The sequence below is a fragment of the Halichoerus grypus genome, chromosome 9 (genome assembly GCF_964656455.1).
Source record: "Halichoerus grypus chromosome 9, mHalGry1.hap1.1, whole genome shotgun sequence".
NCBI classification, from domain to species: domain Eukaryota; kingdom Metazoa; phylum Chordata; class Mammalia; order Carnivora; family Phocidae; genus Halichoerus; species Halichoerus grypus.
Genome location: NC_135720.1, coordinates 115071600 through 115089717, shown reverse-complemented (window position 1 = coordinate 115089717; position 18118 = coordinate 115071600). Strand labels below are relative to the sequence as shown.

The following is an 18118-nucleotide window of genomic DNA, read 5'->3' as shown; positions in this document are numbered from 1 at the left end:
ACACCTAAGTCCTCGGGTTTTTTTCCTTTTCAAATTAAAGTCACTCTTTCAAAGCTGTTTTGAGAAGATATATTATCCTAAAATGACGTCAATAAATACAAGAAGGGGCTTCCACACTGTTTTTTTTTTTTCTTAAGATTTTATTTATTTGTCAGAGAGAACAAGAGGGAGAGAGAGAGAGCACAAACAGGGGGAGCGACAGGCAGAGGGAGAAGCAGGCTTATCACTGAGCAAGGAGCCCAATGCGGGACTCGATCCCAGGACCCTGGGATCATGACCTGAGCCGAAGGCAGATACTGACTGAGCCACCCAGGCGTCCCCTCCACACTGTTTTCTATAGTGGCTGCACCAATTTACAGTCCTACCTACAGACCGCACAAGCGGTCAGTAACAGTATGGAGGTTCCTCAAAAAATTAAATATAGAACTACCATATGATCCAGCAATTCCACTCCTGGGTATTTATCCAAAGAAAATGAAAACACTCACTCAAAAAGGTATATGCACCCCCATGTTCATTCAGCATTGTCTACAATAGCCAAGGCATGGAAACAACCTAAGTGCCAATTAGTGGATGGTAACATATCCATATGGCTGGACACATATAACACACGTAACAATGAAATGTTATTCAGCTATTAAAAAAAAAAAGGAAACTCTTCCATTTGTGGCAACATGAATGGATCCCAAGGGCATTATGCGAAGTGAAATAAGTCAAACGAGAAAGACAGATACATACAATCCCTCTTATATGTGGAATCTAAAAAAAAAAATTAAAAATCAAAATAGAAAAAAAAGAGTTCATAGATATGGAGAACAAATTGGTGGTTGCAGGGGTCAGGGGAGAAATTAATGAAATGACTTTGGTGTTTATTTTAGTTTAAATAAATTGATTTATTTTTTAAAAATAAATAAATTTGTAAGTCATTTGCCTAATCAAAAAATACTGAGAAAAATAAAAATAAATTTGTTTGGGGTGGATGGGTGGTGCAGTCGGTTGAGCAGCTGACTCTGGGTTTCTGCTCAGGTCATGGTCTCAGGACGGTGAGATCTAGCCCCACGTGGGGCTCTGTGCTCAGCATGGAATCTGCTTAAGACTCTTCCTCTGCTCCTTCCCCCTGCGCTCTCTCAAGCCTGTGCACACTCTCTCTCCCTCTCTCCCTCTCTCTCTAAAATAAATAAATAAATCTTTTTAAAAAATGAATTTGTCTTATGAAATGTTACATATTTCTCAAGGCAGCCTCTACTAGCCATAAATATTTTCACAACCAGTAAAATGAAAAAAAAAAATCAGCAATCAGCTTCCTCCACCATTTTGTGAGCAGATTATCAGAAAGTAGCTCTGCCCTCATTTTTCAAGTATTTTGCACAAACTGATAGGAGTAAAAGCCATCGTATGGTGCTGAGAGCAGGGAACAGGAGTCAGTAGAGGAGTTAGGGGTTTCCCCATTTCCCTCCCTAACGAGGGCAAGCCGCATTCAGGTTACGTGTTGGATTTGAAATGACAATCCACACAATATTAAGAAATAAGATTTATTGCCCTGAAATGGGAAGGAATGTGGTAGTGATAGGAAAGCCACTCTGGGTTCCCCTGGGTGCAAGCCCGGGGACAGCAGAGCCCCCAGCTGAGAAACCTGTATAAACACGCACGTGCACACCCCCTGGGCCATCCCAAGGACTTCTGCTCGGAGAAGGAGAGATCTTGGGCTGGATGTGGGAAACCTGATCTCCCGCTGCATGCATGATTGACACTGCTGGCACCAGACTTTGGTCGGGAAGAATCAATCTGAGGAGAGAGAAGGATGGAGGGAAGCCATCGGGGGACCCCCCTACTCCCCAAAGGCCCCTCCCTGCCTGCGGCATATCCTAGAGAAGTTGATCTCTCCTTGGCCCCAAGTCATCTCCAAGCACCCCTCCTACAACTCCCCATATCACTCCTCTCCCACTCAAAGCCATGCCTGTGATCTGATAACTGTGTGTGTGTGTAACTGGGACCCCAACTGGGAGGATGTTCATGGTGCCTGACTCAGGCCTCCCCACCCAAAGGCCTCCCCATACTGCAGGATGACCCTGGGCATGCCCCCACACGCCCCACTGTATGTGGCTCCCATGGTTCACCCACCCACTCCAGACACTCTGACTTACCACCTGAGCAAGGCTTTCGGAAATACACGATGAGGACTAAGCCAACAATGATGCCCAGCACACCCAAGCCAAAGGCCACACCACACAGCACATTCTCCAGAAGGTCAGAGGGCAGCGCATTATGAGGCACTGGAGAAAAAGGGGAGCAGGTCAGCCTGGAGACTTGCTCGGTGAGCCCCCCCACCTGGGGGAATTACATGGGTGTCTGGGATGAAACAGGAGAAACTGAGGCATGAAAAATTAAAGTTGCTCAGGGTGGGAATGGACTTCAACAAAGTCCAAGTAGAAAAAGAAGGCCCTTCCATGGGTCCATCCTTTTTTGCCCCCAAAAGGAAGCAGGCTTCCAAGGAGAAAGTTCTCACCCCAATAGGCAACTGCTGTGTAGCTGTCAATCTCATGAGTCACGATGCAGGAGAATAGATCAGAGGGTGCTGGTGTGAAGTTTAAGTAAGAAAAGGCCTGGAAGCTGAGTTCATCAACCGCAGACACAAAAGTGGGCCCGATTCCTTCCACAGGGTCCAAGTGATGCCGCCAGTTCACCGTCAACGTGGGTGGGAAGAGATTACTGACAAAACAGACCAGGGTGTTGGGCTTGCCAAACTCCAGGGGCTTCAGCGTGAACACGTCAATAATAGGAAACCCTGGTGGGAGGATTGAGGTGTGAGGGAAAGAAGTAACTAGTTTAGATGGTACCCCTGAGTTTGGAAGGGGCGTGGCATACAGAGGAGAGGGCAGAGACAGTGTCAGTGGGGACGGGCTTTGGGAGAAGAGATGAGGGAGGAGCTGGGGCTTGAAGGGAGGTCTTCCTCCAGGCAAGAATGAGACCTGGACCTAGAGGCAGAGCCAAACCCAGGCTACTCTGGGACCCTCCACCCTGACTTCCTGCAGGGCTTCCTGTCTAGACTTCACACGGGCATCTAATCACATGCTGTCTTCTTATTCAAACACAGACACATCTTCGGATACTTCCTTTCTCCCCTTCCATCCCACTGAGCATAGCAACACAAGCTCTAATTAATATTCAGTAGGCATCAATTGGTCTCTGTTGCATTCATCAAGTTCAATAAATAGCTCTGAACACCTACTATGTCCTAGGCACATGTCTTTGCCCCACAACAAAAACAGAGTGCAGACCATAGCTGGTAAGGGGAGACCCAGAAGGCATTAGATGAGGGGACTGGCGTGAAAGGGAATAATTCAGCACACAGGTTGAGGAGGTTAAGGATGCAGCCCCTCCCCGCACCACCAGAAACACCCCTGACCTCTAGACACAGGGATTTGCCCTTCGAGTTTGGGTCCTATTTTCTGGACCATAGCTTGGCAGAACTCTTTGTCAAAGAAAATCGTGGAAGTATCTCCAGGCTTCTGAGCCCAGTCAGCAAATTCAGGCAGGCGAGGCACTCGGGTGTTTTGGGAAAAGTTGAAGGAGAAAAGCTGGTCCCCATCATAGGCTTCTGAGAGGCCGATGCTGGGACTCCAGTTCTGGCAGTATATCGTGTGCAGGAACGTGTGGTTTTGCAGTTCATCCCGCCACGCTGGGGTAGGAGCTGCAGAGGAGACAGGGTGAGTCAGGGAGGGGGGACTCTCCTCCTCCCCTTTAGCTTAGAAAACAGCAAGGCCTGCTTCAGGCAGAGGGGGTAGGCTTCGGGTGTAACCCCTTCTTGTGTCTGTTACTTAGGCTCTCAGGCTCTCTCTCCCAGTGGGGGTGAAGAAGATATTACAGGATCTCTCCAAACTTCCCCTGCCCATAAAAAGGCCCACCGTCTAAAGTTGTAAAATGTAAAAAAGGTCTACTGTCTAAAGTGACAGATTCGGAGTCCCAATGTTGGTTGCGTGTTTGTGTGCTGCACAAAGGCATCTGGCCAAGGAAGTCGTTGGAAGTTGAAATCTCGGGCCTGCACTCTGCTCCCCAAGCCACGCATCCTGGCACAGGGCTGCATCCTTCCCAAAAAAGGTATCTTCGTCTAATCCACAGAAGGCCACCGTACTGACGTTGAAGGCCTTGGGTGGGTTCCCCAGTCTTAGAAGGGAGGGTAAAGGAATGGTCACGGCCTCCCCAAGCCACAAATGACACTGTGTATCTTACCCCCAGACAGCATGGTAAGCTGAAAAAACCAATCTCCAGGCTTCTCTTCAGCCACTTCATTAGCACCAGACCTCTCTGAAAACATCTTCACCTCCCTCAACCCTCCAGCCCCTGCAATGACAGGACTGGGGGACCCAAAGTTGCAGGAAATAATCTCTATTCTTTGAAATTCCTGGCAAGAATCTCCCCCCACACACACTAGCGTGAAACTTTCTACCCAGTACTCAATACCTAGAGTAATAGATATTTAGAGGAAGAGGGATCTTCCAGATTATTCTTCCATTCTGCCCCGTCCTTTACAAAGAAGGAAACTAAGGACCAATAAAGTTAAGAGACTTTTCAAGAACCACCAAGATGAGTTGATGACGGAGTGCAGAGCAGGCGACTAAATAGGACAGTGAAATAGTATTTGCTTTGCTCAAATCCCAGCTCTGCCCCCCTTCCAACTGTGTGAGTTTGACCACGTTACTTAGAGTCTGAGTCTCATTTTTTTCCATCTGTAAGATGGATATAATAATCTCTGTTTCAAGAGATTGTCTTAAGTGGAATATATAAAGCACCTCTGACATTGTTTGCCATCCATCCATAGTTGCTCTCTTTCCCAATTCTGCTACTGTTGCCACTACTTCATAATACTTCCCGCACCACTTACAAAGCACAGGGCTTCAAATGCAAAGAAGACTTCAAATGCTCTGAGTGGCTCCCCCGGCTCTAAGCGGTCAGGATTGGAGTAAACGAGAGGGACTGTCATACCTTCAGGGGCGGTCCGGGAGTAGGGCAGCAACCACAGGAGGTGTAACAGCCTTAGCAGTGCAGCTCCCCGCCTCTGCTCATGATCCATAGCTTCACACCACACCGTGGGCTAAGAGCTACCAGCCAGTGGACCCCGGGCCCCAAACTGCTTCCCCAGATCATGTTCCGCCCACTGCTTCCAATAGTTGCCCTTATCGTTTGGCTAAACCAATCACGGAAGTGTAGGGTTTAACATCATCAGTCGCTAGGGAGAGACGCGGGGCCGGCAACCTCCTCAAGACTTGGCTCTTTAACCGGGAGGGAGTCGGGTGTGTAACTGGGCTGGGAAGACAATGGAGGGATGTCTGCCTCCTGCTGGGGATCCCTCTTTAGTATCAAGCTGTCAGCTTCCGCCTGTAACCTAGGTAATGGGCTCTTCAGAGCAGCACAACCTCCTGGCAGAACGCGGCAATGGGGAAGCTCCTCTTCCCACGCCAAACTCCCAGGGCTCTTCAGACCCCGCCTCCTCCTCCCTCCAGCCCTCCCTCCTCTTTCTCTCTCTGAAAGGTATCCATCAGGCATTAGCTCTAAATCGTTCTGCAGAAATACATGGACAATTTAGTAAGTGCTAGTATTGGGTCCAGAGCTAGAAATACAAAGATGAATAAAGGGTATTCCTGCCTTCAAAGAGCTTAAAGTCTAGTTGGGGGGGAGGGGGATGAATAAATCATTACACAACAATGTAATGTATTCAAACAAGACTGTGCCAAGTCAGGGCGCCTGGGTGGCTCAGTTGGTTAAGTGCCTGTCTTTGGCTCCAGTCATGATCCCAGAGTCCTGGGATCTAGTCCCCTGTCCAGCTCCCTGCTCAGCGAGGAGTCTGCTTCTCCCTCTATACCTCCCCCCTGCTCATGATCTCTCTCTCTCTCTCTCAATCTCTCTTAAATAAATAAAATATTTTAAAAAAATAAAAAGAATGTGCCAAGTGTTTTGAAAGTAGTAACTTAATGAGGTGGAACATAATCAAGGCTTCTAAGAATCTTAAAAAAAAAAAAATTTGACCAGCAGAAAACGAAGGAAGAGAAAAGCATTCTAGGGCAAGGGGTAGGCAAATATGTGAAGGTCAAAGGCATTCAGAGCTCCTTCCCTTGGAGACCTCTATGTGGTTGCATGTGAATGGTGTAGAGGCTACTGATTGTGTCCCTGTTTGGTAGTGAGGTGTGGGGGAGTGTCAAGATGAGCTAGAAATTTAAGCAAAAGCCAGATCACATAGGCCATGTTATACCACAAAGAGGGTCTGGCTTTTAGAGATATTAAAACTGAGGAGTGACACAATTATTTTGAATTTTAGAAAAATTGGTCTGACATTTCAAAGGATGGACTGGAGCTTGGAAAATTGAGCTAAAACTGCTGGTCAGAGTCTATAGTATATTGCATCAAAATAAAAAGTTGCACACACCCACACACGACTCTTTTTTAGCAATATAGCAATAATTTAGGTGAGAAATGATAAGAGCCTGAATTAAGTCATGAACAGAGGAGATGGAGGGAATAGAATATTGAGATAATTAGGAGGTAGAATCTAAAGGGCTTGGCTACTAATGGGATGCCTGGGTGGCTCAATTGGTTAAGCATCTGCCTTCGGCTCAGGTCATGATCCCAGAGTCCTGGGATCGAGTCCCACATCGGGCTCCTTGCTCAGCAGGGAGCCTGCTTCTCCCTCTCCCACTCCCCCTGCTTGTGCTCTCTCTCTCTCTCTCTTTGACAAATAAATAAATAAAATCTTAAAAAATAAATAAAAATAAATAAATAAAGGGCTTGGCTACTGATTAGCCCAGTGGAGGGGTCAAGGCTAACACTAAGATTTCTAGATTGGGTGGCTGGATGGATGGTCAGTAACGGACTACGTTGAAATAGAAAAGAATGCCATAGAAGCAGATTTGATGAAGAAGAGAATGAGTAGTGTTGTACATGTCGAATCTGAGATGCCAGTGGAAGAGCCACACAGGAGACTTGAGGTATATGGGTATGGATATCAGGTAGGGGCTGAAAAAACTCAATTTGGGAGTCCTCAGCACAAATGTTGAAGCAGAAGTGGTGGATAGACTGCAAGTAGACCATGCAGACAGAGCAGGAAGTGACACAAGGACATAAGTCTGCATGGGTTCCAACCCTAACCTCTTACCACTTATCATCCAGGATCTAGTCGGGAAGATAGAACCACTCTAGGTCTTCCAGACTGAGGGAATTTAATATAGAAAATTGGTTACAACAGTATTAAAAGGGCAAGAAGTACAAAAGGAAAAAGCGTGTGTCTGGAGGCAAAATAGGAAAGAGGAATACCTAGAAATCAGAAGCTCCTATTGCCCCTGATACGGAATCCCTGTCTACACCTGCTGTTGCCCTGGGACAGACACCATCATAGCTGGTTCTGGATCTGCTAAAAAGGTTCCATCTTCTTCAAGGCTGGATCACTGAGAAGGTGCTTTCTCTACCTAGGAGGCTGGAGTCCAGAATCACCCATTCTTGCTGCTGCCATATCTACCAACAACTGCCACTCTGTTAGAAACTAAAGCAGGAAGCATCTCGGTTTCTCTGCCTTCTTATCTCCTGCCAATGCCTCCTACTGAGAGAATCTAACAGGAAGGGCATACCTTACAGCCGCCTAGGCCGAGCAGTCCAGAACACAGTATAGGAGGCGAGCGGGGTACTGACACCAGAAAATAACCAGTACACAGACATGGACTAATTTGTAGGAATCTAGTGACACCAGGGGCATCCTGATGGCTATGAGAGCTAAGAGAAGAACAAGGAAGAAGCAGTTTCAGAGAAGCAGAGGTGTTCTATAAAGAAGGACACGGTCGGCATTATAAAATGCTTCCCAGAAGTCAAGGAAGGAATAGAAGTGTCCTTAGATTTGGTAATTATGAAATGGTTGACAAATGTATTGAGAGCAGTTTCAGTGTTGTAGTGGGAGTTGACTCCAGATTGTGGTGGGCTAAGAAGCAAGTGGGAGGTGAGGAAGAAACTGTCACTGTATATGCTGGAAGTCTAATAGAGAAGAAAAAGAGAGAAAGACAGAAGGGGTGGGGGAAGAGGCAGTGAGAAACATCTAATGTGGCAATTAAGTAATCTTAGAAATTAATCTATGTGGATATGGTCCCTCAGTATTTCTCAGACTTTCAAAATCCATACTCCCTTTTGAAAAATAAATAACAGCAGCAATAATAGCCAAACCCAAAAAACAACCCCATGACCTCCTGGATATTCTGAAACACTAATGTGTGAACACACATGCGAGCCTGTGTGTGGTGGGGGCAGGCAGAGTGCCAAGGCTGGGGTAGGGTTTGGAAACCATTGTGTTACACTCCAGAAAACAACATTCTCCCAATGTCCCACTCTTTGTGGACTAACCCATCAGCAGTTGCTGCGGTGGGAAGATTCAGGCCCCTGGGGGAAGCAGAAAGGAAGTTTATGACATCACCAGGACTATAGGGGGAGACATAGAGCACACAAGCCACCTGGAGTCTAAACCAGGGATGGGCAAATTTCTGTAAAGGACCAGATAGTAACTACTTTAGGCTTTGTGGGCCACTCATCTCTGTCTTGTGTACTCAGCTGCAGCCCAAAAACAGCCACAGGCAACATGTCAATAAAAGAACGTGGCTACACTGGTTTCCTCCCTGCTTTTCCTCCCACTTCCCGGGCATCACCTTCTCAGTCTCCTTCGTGGACCACTTCCTTCCAGTTACTCTTTAAATGGTGGTGTTCCCTGGAGTTTTGTTCTTAACCTTCTTTTTCACTTATGGACACTGAAGTGTAAATTTCGTATCATTTTTATGACATCATTCTTCTTTTGCTTTTCGTCCAACCATTTAAAAATGTAACCATTTTTCTTAGTTCTCGAGTCACGTAAAAGATGGTGGGCTGGATTTTGCTCCATACCATAGTTTTCTGAACACCGTTCTCTGTGTGTGGTCAGAATTGGGATGGGGGACTCAAAATAAACCAAAGAAGGGCTCCATTCCCCCTTGGGGGTGGCAATGGGTTAATGAATACATTGTGGCCCAGATAGGACAGATTGTTTGGAAGGAGGTCTGAGGGGAAACAGGAGGAAGAAGACTGGGGGGTGGGAAGGCTAGGAACAGGTAGCAGACACTGCAACTACTCTGGGTGGGAGGAAAGAGACAAAAGGGTCCAAGTTCTCCACAGATTACGTGTGGACAAGATCAGGGTGGGCAGATATATAACCACCTATCCTCAAGACTCTGGCGAGGTGTAAACTCTTTTCTCTCCCAGTATAAATAATAACAAGTTCAAACAGTTATGACTACCCTTCCTTCTATGCAATTTTTCCTGTCAGAACTCTCCAACAAGTTTTGTACCAGATCTCTCAAGAAGAATGCCTAATTAGTTTGGGGAAGTAGTAATTGTGCATGAGAGGAGCAAGGCGACGGGTTCTGTATCCCAGTAACTCACTGTTTATTTCGGTCATTAGATAGGAATGTCCCTGAAAATAATGCCTCCTGTAAATCCAGTAGGCCATTGCTTTCTAACACAGCTCTCCCATCCCTTTCTAGTACTGCCCCATTTATGTTTCCTAGAAGGCCAAATTTCCTGAAAAAGGTATGGGTTCCCATATTTCTACTTTTATACTTGCCATTTAATCCATAACCCTCAACAATGAGACTGTTCGCCAACATTTTTGTGTAGTTAAATCAAACGGACTCTTTGCAACATTTGACACTGTTGACCATACCCTCCTTCCTAAAATGGCCTATTTTTTGGCATCCTGAATGGCACTCTCTCCTAGTTTTTCCTCCCACTTCTCTGGTGTCCTCTTCTCTGTCTTCTTTGTGGACTCCTTTCTTAAGAGTTGGTGTTCCCTGGAGTTTTGTCCTCAATCTTTTCTCTCTCTTTTTTTTTTTAATCTTTTCTCTTCTTACACTACATTTGTCCTGGATGGCATGCCTTCAGCTGCCACCTATTTGCTTATGTCTTCCAAATTTACCCCTTGAGCTCAGATCTTGCCCTGAGTTCCATACCACCCAGATACCCAACTGCCTATAGGCCTCTCCACTTGACCTCCACAGCAGTTCTCAAACTGTATTCTCCACAAAAGTGTCCCTCAAGAAATTTTTTCAAATGTAAATTTGATACTAGCAATGTTCTATTTTTAAATTTATTTCCTCACAGAGGTAATAAGATACCAAATACATTTACATAATAATTTTATTATGTAACCATTTATTACATTGAATAAAGTTCTTTGAGATGTAGGCAGTAGAAACCAATTCTGGCTAACTTAACTTTTAAAATGGCAATTTACTGGAAGGATCCTGAGCTAGTTCATGAAATCAAAGGAAGAGTGGAATAAGCTAGCCTCAGGAAGGGGAGCCTCAGGGGCCTTAGCAGCCAAGGGTTGAGCTGCCGTTAATTATGCCTCACCTTTAAAGACCTCCAGCCTACATCTTTCAAGTTTCACATTACTGGGAGAGACATTCTGACTGGCTCAGCTTGTATTACTGTGTATCTCTGGATCAATTAGCTGTGGCCAGGCACAATATCACCCCTATGTATCAGAGTTATTTCCAGAGAGGGGAGAATCATCATGAAACAAGACCACCCCAATACAGCTATCTTCAGCATATGGCATCCTGGACAACTGCATGAGATCATCTGAGACATAAGCATGAGGTTAAATCTGTGTGTTAAGGCTCAGGCAGCATTTCCCAACTAACTGCCTGGGTGATACATGTCTTCTACTTGATGATCTCTGGTCTGTCACAAGTCTTGCCACAAATTCGAAACATACTCATAATACGATTCAATGTTGATTTATTAATAATAAAAATATTTACATTCCACTAACTGACTTCCTTTGGATCTATGATTAAAAGAAGTTTTATTTTAAATTTTACTATGAAAAATTTCAAACAGGGGCGCCTGGGTGGCTCAGTCAGTTAAGCTCCTACTCTTGATTTCAGCTTAGGTCATGATCTCAGGGTTATGGGATGGAGGCCCATGTCAGGCTCTCAGCTCATCATGGAGTCTGCTTGTCCCTCTCCCTCTGCTCCTCCCCCCACGGTCCCTCTCTCTCTCTCTCTCTAAAATAAATAAATAAAATATTTTTTAAAAATTTCAAACATACATAGAAGAGAAGAATCTAGTAAATTCTCATTGTACTCTCATGAGTTTCAATACTTTTTAACCTTCTAAAATTCTTCCATTTTTGTTTCATCTATTCTGTTCCACATCCTTTTTCTTTTTCTGGGCTATTTTAAACAAATTCTGTCATTATATTTCTAAGATAATAACTTTTCTTTTAATATAATACAATATTATCATCACAACCAACAAAATTAAAAACAATTGTTTAACTTTAGTTAAACCAACCTGTGTTCATTTTTCCCCAATTATCTCAAAAATGTAAGTTTTTTGGTTTTTTTTTAAGATTTTCTTTATTCATTTGACAGAGAAAGAGGGAACACAAGCAGAGGGAGTGGGAGAGGGAGAAACAGGTTTCCTGCTGAGCAGGGAGCCCGATGCGGGGCTTGATCCCAGGACCCTGGGATCATGACCTGAGCCAAAGGCAGACACTTAACGACTGAGCCACCCAGGCGCCCCAAAAATGTGAGTTTTAAATGAAAAGGAGTGTCTTATGGTTTCCAAACTGTGGTCATGTCAAAAGTATTGGTGAGTTTTCTTTTCTTTTAAGGATTTTATTTATTCATTTGAGAGAGAGAGAATGAGCGAGTGGAGGGGAGAGGCAGAGGGAGAGGGAGAAGCAGACACCCTACTGAGCAGGGAGCCCCAATGCAGGGCTTGATCCCAGGATCTGGAGATCATGACCTGAGCCAAGGCAGACGCTTAACCATCTGAGCCACCCAGGTGCCCCAGTGAGTTTTCTATTTTACGTTATGATGCATAAACCTCTGTTGATGGTTCAACAATGAATTCTAATAAGAAAATTAAGTTTAGCAATTACTATCTTGAATGCACCTCTGTCTCAAAATTTACAAAACTAAACTCATCACCCTCCCTTCCCAACAAGTTCTAACTCTCTATATTCAAGACCTCAGCTAATAACTTGACTGTCGAATCAGTCATCTGAGCTACAAATCTATGAGTCAACCTTGACAACTTCATCTTCCTCAAACCTTCCCACTCAGTTGTTTACCAACTCCTATCAATTCTACCTCATTAATATCTCTTGCATCTGTCCTCTCTTTTCTTCCCATTCCCACCGGTTCAAGCCTTCATTGATTTGCTTGCATTTTCCTGGATTACTACAACTTTCTTATTCTTTTTTTTTAAAAGATTTTATTTATTTATTTGAGAGAGAGAGCACGCAAGAGAGAGCATGAGCACAGGGGAGGGGCAGGGGCAGAGGGAGAAGCCAACTCCCCGCTGAGCCAGGAGCCCAACGTGGGCAGGACCCTGGGATCATGACCTGAGCCAAAGGCAAACGCTTAACCGGCTGAGCCACCCAGGCGCCCCATACAATTTTCTTATTCTTGATCTGTCTCCGGCTTTATTTTCTAGTACTGCCAGAGGAATTTTTTTATTATGCATATTTGACCACATCATACTTTTGTATAAAAGCCCCCAATGATTGTCTGTAATCTGCTTTCCTTAGTATGATCCTTAACAACCTGGATCCCATTTAACCTACTTCTATATGTTCTTTGAGATGAAATCTCATCTCCCTCAGGAAGCCTTGGAACCTGGAACAGAGATTAGTAGACTCTTCTGTATGCTTCCACAGCACTCTGTGCCTGCCATTACCATCATTTTTCATTTTTCTTGTATTACTCGATTTATATATGTGCTTCATAGTCACCTCACCCTCACTGCAGGATCCTTAAGGAACCATGCCCTAGTCTTTCTTTTTTACTTTCTTAGCATCCACCAAGAAGGCCCACCAACAGTGGCTACTCACTGGATGAGTGTGCTGTTACTGAAGATGTTGAAACCAAGACCGAAGAGCCTTCAAGCATTAGATGAATGATAGATAATCCCATCTAACACAGATACTTCAACAGTAGGTCTTACAGGCATGCCTATGGGCTACTCTGCAAATACTTTCATCCCCCCTGCCTTCCCTGTGTGACCCACCCTCTTTCCATTCCATTCTAGGCCCTTCCCAAGCTCCTTGCCAACTGCCACTTTCTTCCTACTCCCTTCCATCTCCTATTTCAGAGAGCAAAGCTAGTCATCCACCTCCCATTTACCCTCATTCCCATCTTAATATATCTCTTCACATCCATGTTCATTCTTTCTTTTAGCTACCTTATTAGGATATAGCAATTCTGTCAACTACAAGGTTGGAATTTTTTATTCCATATATAAACAAGAAAACTGTGGCTCAAAGAGGTCGGTTTGTTTGTTTACTTATTTATTTATTTAGCAAATATGTGTTGACCACCCTCTATGTGCCTGGCAGGATGCTGAACACTAGACATCTATTATCATCAAACTTATAATCCAGTGAAAATAGAGACATTAAACAAGTATACAAACAAACCTATAAAAGCAAATTGTAAAAGGTACTATGAAGAAAAAGCACTGAGATCAGTAAGATCAACTGGAGTGGGGAACCTAGTGATACTGAGATAGGATCTGAAGGGTGAGTAGGAGTTAGGATGAGCAGGAAGAATGCTCCCGTGGAGGGAACAGCATGCATAAGCCACTAAGACAGGCAAAAGACTGGCTCCTTTAAGGAAGTGAAAGAAGATCAGTGTGGCTGGAGCATAATCAGCGAGTAGAAGAGAGCAGATGAGGCCAGAGGTAGGCAGAAGCAAGACCACATGGGATCTTATGGACGGGGAGGCTTGGGCCCTCTTCTAAGCATAGTTAGTCTTGAGACTGTGACTACTTTATTCCTTTTCATCTCACGTGTAGATGCATGCTAAGATTCCTAGCTGACCTACCTCCAGTCTCCCCAAAGGCAATCCATGGTGCACACTGTTGCCAAATATATCTCCCTACAAAGGTAGCTCTCACTTCCCCTCTCAGAAAACTTAAATAGCTCCCTTCTTTCTACTATATTCAGTCTGGATTACTTGGCCTGGGTTTTTGATTTCCCTAGACTCTGTATTCTAACCCCAGATTACAGAAACCGTTCTCCAATATCAGTCATGACCCCCAATTACCAACCTGTGAATTTTCCCCCTTTGTTCCCTTATACCTGTCTGCAGAATCCCACTTCCTCATTGAATCAGAACAAGGTTCTTAACCTGCAGTTCACATGCCACAAAATTCAGAGGTCTACGAACTTTTTTTTTTAAGATTTTTATTTATTTATTTGACAGAGAGATACAGTGAGAGAGGGAACACAAGCAGGGGGAGTAGGAGAGGGAGAAGCAGGCTTCCCGCCGAGCAGGGAGCTTGATGTGGAGCTGGATCCCAGGACCCTGGGATCATGACCTGAGCCGAAGGCAGACGCTTGACGACTGAGCCACTCAGGCGCCCCTTGATGGAATTTTTTTAAGTCACTTTTATTTTCAATAACATCTAACTGAAATTTAATTTTAGGAAATGTAGAAAATAAATCTTTGCAGTACTAGCAGTACCTGTAATGTTGTCATCAATAGAAATAATCAATTAACATTTTCATATCACATATAGACATCTCAAAATATCTCTATAATTAATGAGTTGTTAGACCTGCCAATAAGTCATTTTATTTGTTACTTAAGAACCACATGTATTATATCAATATGGAAGCACATATTACTGGATCATCACACATTTCTTTAAACATTCTGATAATTGTATATTTCATTTATGCGTTTTCAAATAGTATTGTCAGACAAGGTCCTAAGGCTCCACCAGACTGCCAAAGAAGTCCATGGCATTAGTCATTTATTCAACAAACATGAAGTCCTCACTGGGGCCATCTCTTGTTCTGTCACCTTCATATTATGTCATTTTGCTTTTCCTTCTTGTTTGATGCTCTTCCAGTGGTTCCACTTCCTATTCTGTTCCCTGTATGAGGATCTAACCCAAAGCTCAATCCTTGACTCATAACTAAATTATTTTATACTTCCTCCCTTATAAATCTTACCCACCTGCATGACTAATTCAAACACCAATTCAAAGAGGACTCCCAAATCTACCTCTCCTAATCTTTTTTTCTCCAACTTCAGTCCTAGATTTTAAACTACCTGCTGTGTCTAGCAACCAGAAAAACAGACCATTCACGGGTAGACTGCCTGGGTTCACATCCCGGTTCGGATCACTTACTAAAAGTTGACCACAAGTAAATTATTTAACATCTGTTGCTTCAGTTGCTTCATTTAAAAAATGGGGGTGATAATAATAGTATCTATTTTATAAGGTTATACGAGTTAAAAAAGTTAATACATGTAAAGCACTGGGGCACCTGGGTGGCTCAGCTGGTTAAGCTTTGGACTCTTGGTTTTGGTTCAGGTCATGATCTCAGGGTCGTGAGATCGAGCCCTGCATCGGGCTCCACACTCAGCATGGAGCCTGCTTGGAATTCTCTGTCTTCCTCTCCCTCTACCCCTCCCCCTGCTCAAGCACTTTAAATAAATAAATAAATAAATAAATAAATAAATAAATAAATAAATAATTAATTAAATTAAATTAAAAAAAAAAACACATGTGAAGTACTTATAACAGGGCCTAACACATTTCAAGTACTCAATAAATGCGAGCTATCACTGGTCTCATCTCCTTTCAAGCCCTGACATTTGTATCTGGTGTTTATTAACAGATATAGTGCTAGCTACCGGGAATATGAAGATAGGGTTCTTACCTAACGACATAACATTGATCAAGTCATTTCTCAAGTGACTCCCCACCTGGTCCAAACTTAATGGCACTGGAAATCTTTTACAACACTGCCTCAGATAAATTCATCTTCTAGTCTTCTCTCCTCCTGTTTTACCTCTTATAGCTTATATTCTATTCTGGCCAGATTGGACTGCACTGCTATCTAGAAGATGGCCTGTGCTGTTCTGCTTCTGTCTTTCCTCACACCATTCCAATCTCAGTTATGTACTTGACAGCAATGATTATGACTTACAATGATTATTTCCCCAATACTATGAATGATGCCCCATAAACATACACATTACAATTTCATCTAAGTCACATATTTAAGAATCAATTTCCTTCAACATTTGTTCATTTTGTAAGCACCTCACATTGGCCAGTTACTGTGCCAAGAGCTGTAGATACTTTTTTAAAAAAGAATACAATATGACCCAGTTCTCAAGATCAAAGTCCAGTAAGGGAGAGAAACATGTAATCACATAAATGCCATTCACTATGAAAGGTGCAATCATAAGAGGAAGGGACACCAAGGAATGAGCAGTCAGCTCAATTTGGGAGGCAAGAGTAGGCTTTTTAGATGATGGATTTGGGGCTTAAATGTATTGGAGAAAAGCTTATTCCATGTAAAAGAACAGTATGTGTAAAATACAGAGGCATAAACCAAAATGGTCTGTCTGGGGAACAGTTCATTATGGCTGGAGTATAGGGCCCAAGGGGAAGTGGCTAGACACAAAACTGGTGAATCAGACAGGACTTTCTGGTAAGCATAGGTATTTGGACTTTATCACACAGGCAATGAGGAATTAATACAGGGTTTAAACAGTAGCATATGGCCAGAGCTGTATTTTGGAAAGCTCACTCCTGGCACTATTGTGGCAGAGGCAGAGAAGAAAATCTAAAGCAGTACTGTTCAATAGAACTTTCTGCAATAATGGAAATGTTCTATCATTCCTGCTGTCCATTATGATAGCCCCTAGCCACATGTGGCTAATGAGTACTTGAAATGTGACTAGTGCAACTGAGGAACTGAGGAATTTAGTATTAATTTAAATAGCAACATGTGCCTAGTGGCCACTGTATTGGACAGTACAGCTTTAGAGATAGGGAAATGAGTTAGGAAGCTGTTGATGTAGCTCAGATGATAGGACTATGACAGAATGTGATTCAGTAAATACTTGAGAGGCAAAATGGTAAGTCTTGTGGATATAATGCTGCGGGGGGGGGAAGAAATTGAGAATGGGCTCCCAGAGTCCAGGCTTTATGACTGAATAGCTGCAATTAGCCAGGTTAATACAGAAGCAGATCTAGCTTGCACAGATTGCATCAATTTTGAACTTGTTCAAGTGCCTAAGGGTTATCCAAGCAGTAATATTTAGTAGCAAGTTTAGCTCAGGAGAGTCTGCTGAACTCTCTGTAAAGATACACATTTGAGAGGCTTGGAGCCATTGGGTGAGATTACTTAGAGAAGATGAACAGAACTAGAAGCAAACTGAGGCAAAACCCTGGCAAACATCAACCTATTGGAAGAGGCTAAAGAAGAGTCCATGAAGGAGACTAGAGAGGAACAGTTGGACAAGTAAGAAAAGAAACAGGTGAGACTGGCCACAGAAATCATGGGTGTAGAGAATTTCAGGAAGTGTGATCAAATATCAAATGTTTCAGAGGTCAAGTAAGGTGAGAACTGAAAAGTGCATCCTGACTTTGCCAATTAGGAGGTCCTTGGTGACATGTGCCAGAACAGTTTCCAATAACGGAAGAAGTGGGCTGAAGAGTGGGAATGGGGCTGAGAGAGGAAAATTCAGATAGTTTCAGGTCTTGACTGTGCAGGGTAGCTCAGAGGTAAATAAAGAGTCTACAAGTGGACAGTTATTGGTAAGGTTTTCTTTCCTTTTTTTTTGAGGCTGGCAAACCAGTAAAGAAGTTAAAAATGCCAATTGGAACGAAATGGAGGATAGCTTTAGAGTTAATAGATAAGGTTGACCAGGTCTAAAGAAAAGGAATTTCCTTAAACCGAAGAGAGGACTTCTGGTACAATACTGAAGGATTACAGACAAGGCTCGGTTCATAGGAGAGAGATGGAAAATCGCGAGTTCTCCCGCAGGTTGGCTCTTCTGTTCCATTGGTGGGGAATAGGGGTTACGGACTAGAGTGAAGATTTGAACCCATACACTGAGGGCCAAGGGAGAGATTACTGGCTATAAACAAGTAAAAGGTTTGCTTTAGGTGGCGAAAGAATCACCATAATATCCTTAGGTTTTTATGGGATTTATTCAACATTGAGAGAATAGAGGGCAAAGCCTTAGGAAAAAGTAGGAATTTTAACTGAAATGGTAGAGCATGAGTTCAGTAAAAA

At 43.6% G+C, this 18118-nt stretch overlaps 1 protein-coding gene across 1 annotated transcript; it reads right to left on the bottom strand.

Annotated features, from left to right (window-relative positions):
- Nucleotides 1-1518: 1518 nt before the first annotated feature.
- LOC118522960 (HLA class II histocompatibility antigen, DM alpha chain) lies at nt 1519-5154 on the bottom strand. The gene is made up of 5 exons (XM_036072364.2): nt 4984-5154; nt 3407-3691; nt 2507-2785; nt 2145-2273; nt 1519-1785 (listed from the first exon to the last, which is right to left on the bottom strand). Exons 1-5 carry the CDS (start codon nt 5069-5071, stop codon nt 1781-1783), a joined length of 786 nt encoding a protein of 261 aa, XP_035928257.1. The 5' UTR covers nt 5072-5154; the 3' UTR covers nt 1519-1780.
- Nucleotides 5155-18118: the final 12964 nt, after the last annotated feature.

What these genes read in the sequence shown, in the direction of transcription:
- LOC118522960 (XM_036072364.2), bottom strand. Translation starts at nt 5,071, where the DNA reads ATGGATCATGAGCAGAGGCGGGGAGCTGCACTGCTAAGGCTGTTACAC. An exon ending in CTCCCGGACCGCCCCTGAAG is followed by an intron (nt 3,692 to 4,983) that starts GTATGACAGTCC and finishes TCTCCTCTGCAG; the next exon opens with CTCCTACCCCAGCGTGGCGG. An exon ending in CACAGCAGTTGCCTATTGGG is followed by an intron (nt 2,274 to 2,506) that starts GTGAGAACTTTC and finishes CTTTTTCTCCAG; the next exon opens with TGCCTCATAATGCGCTGCCC.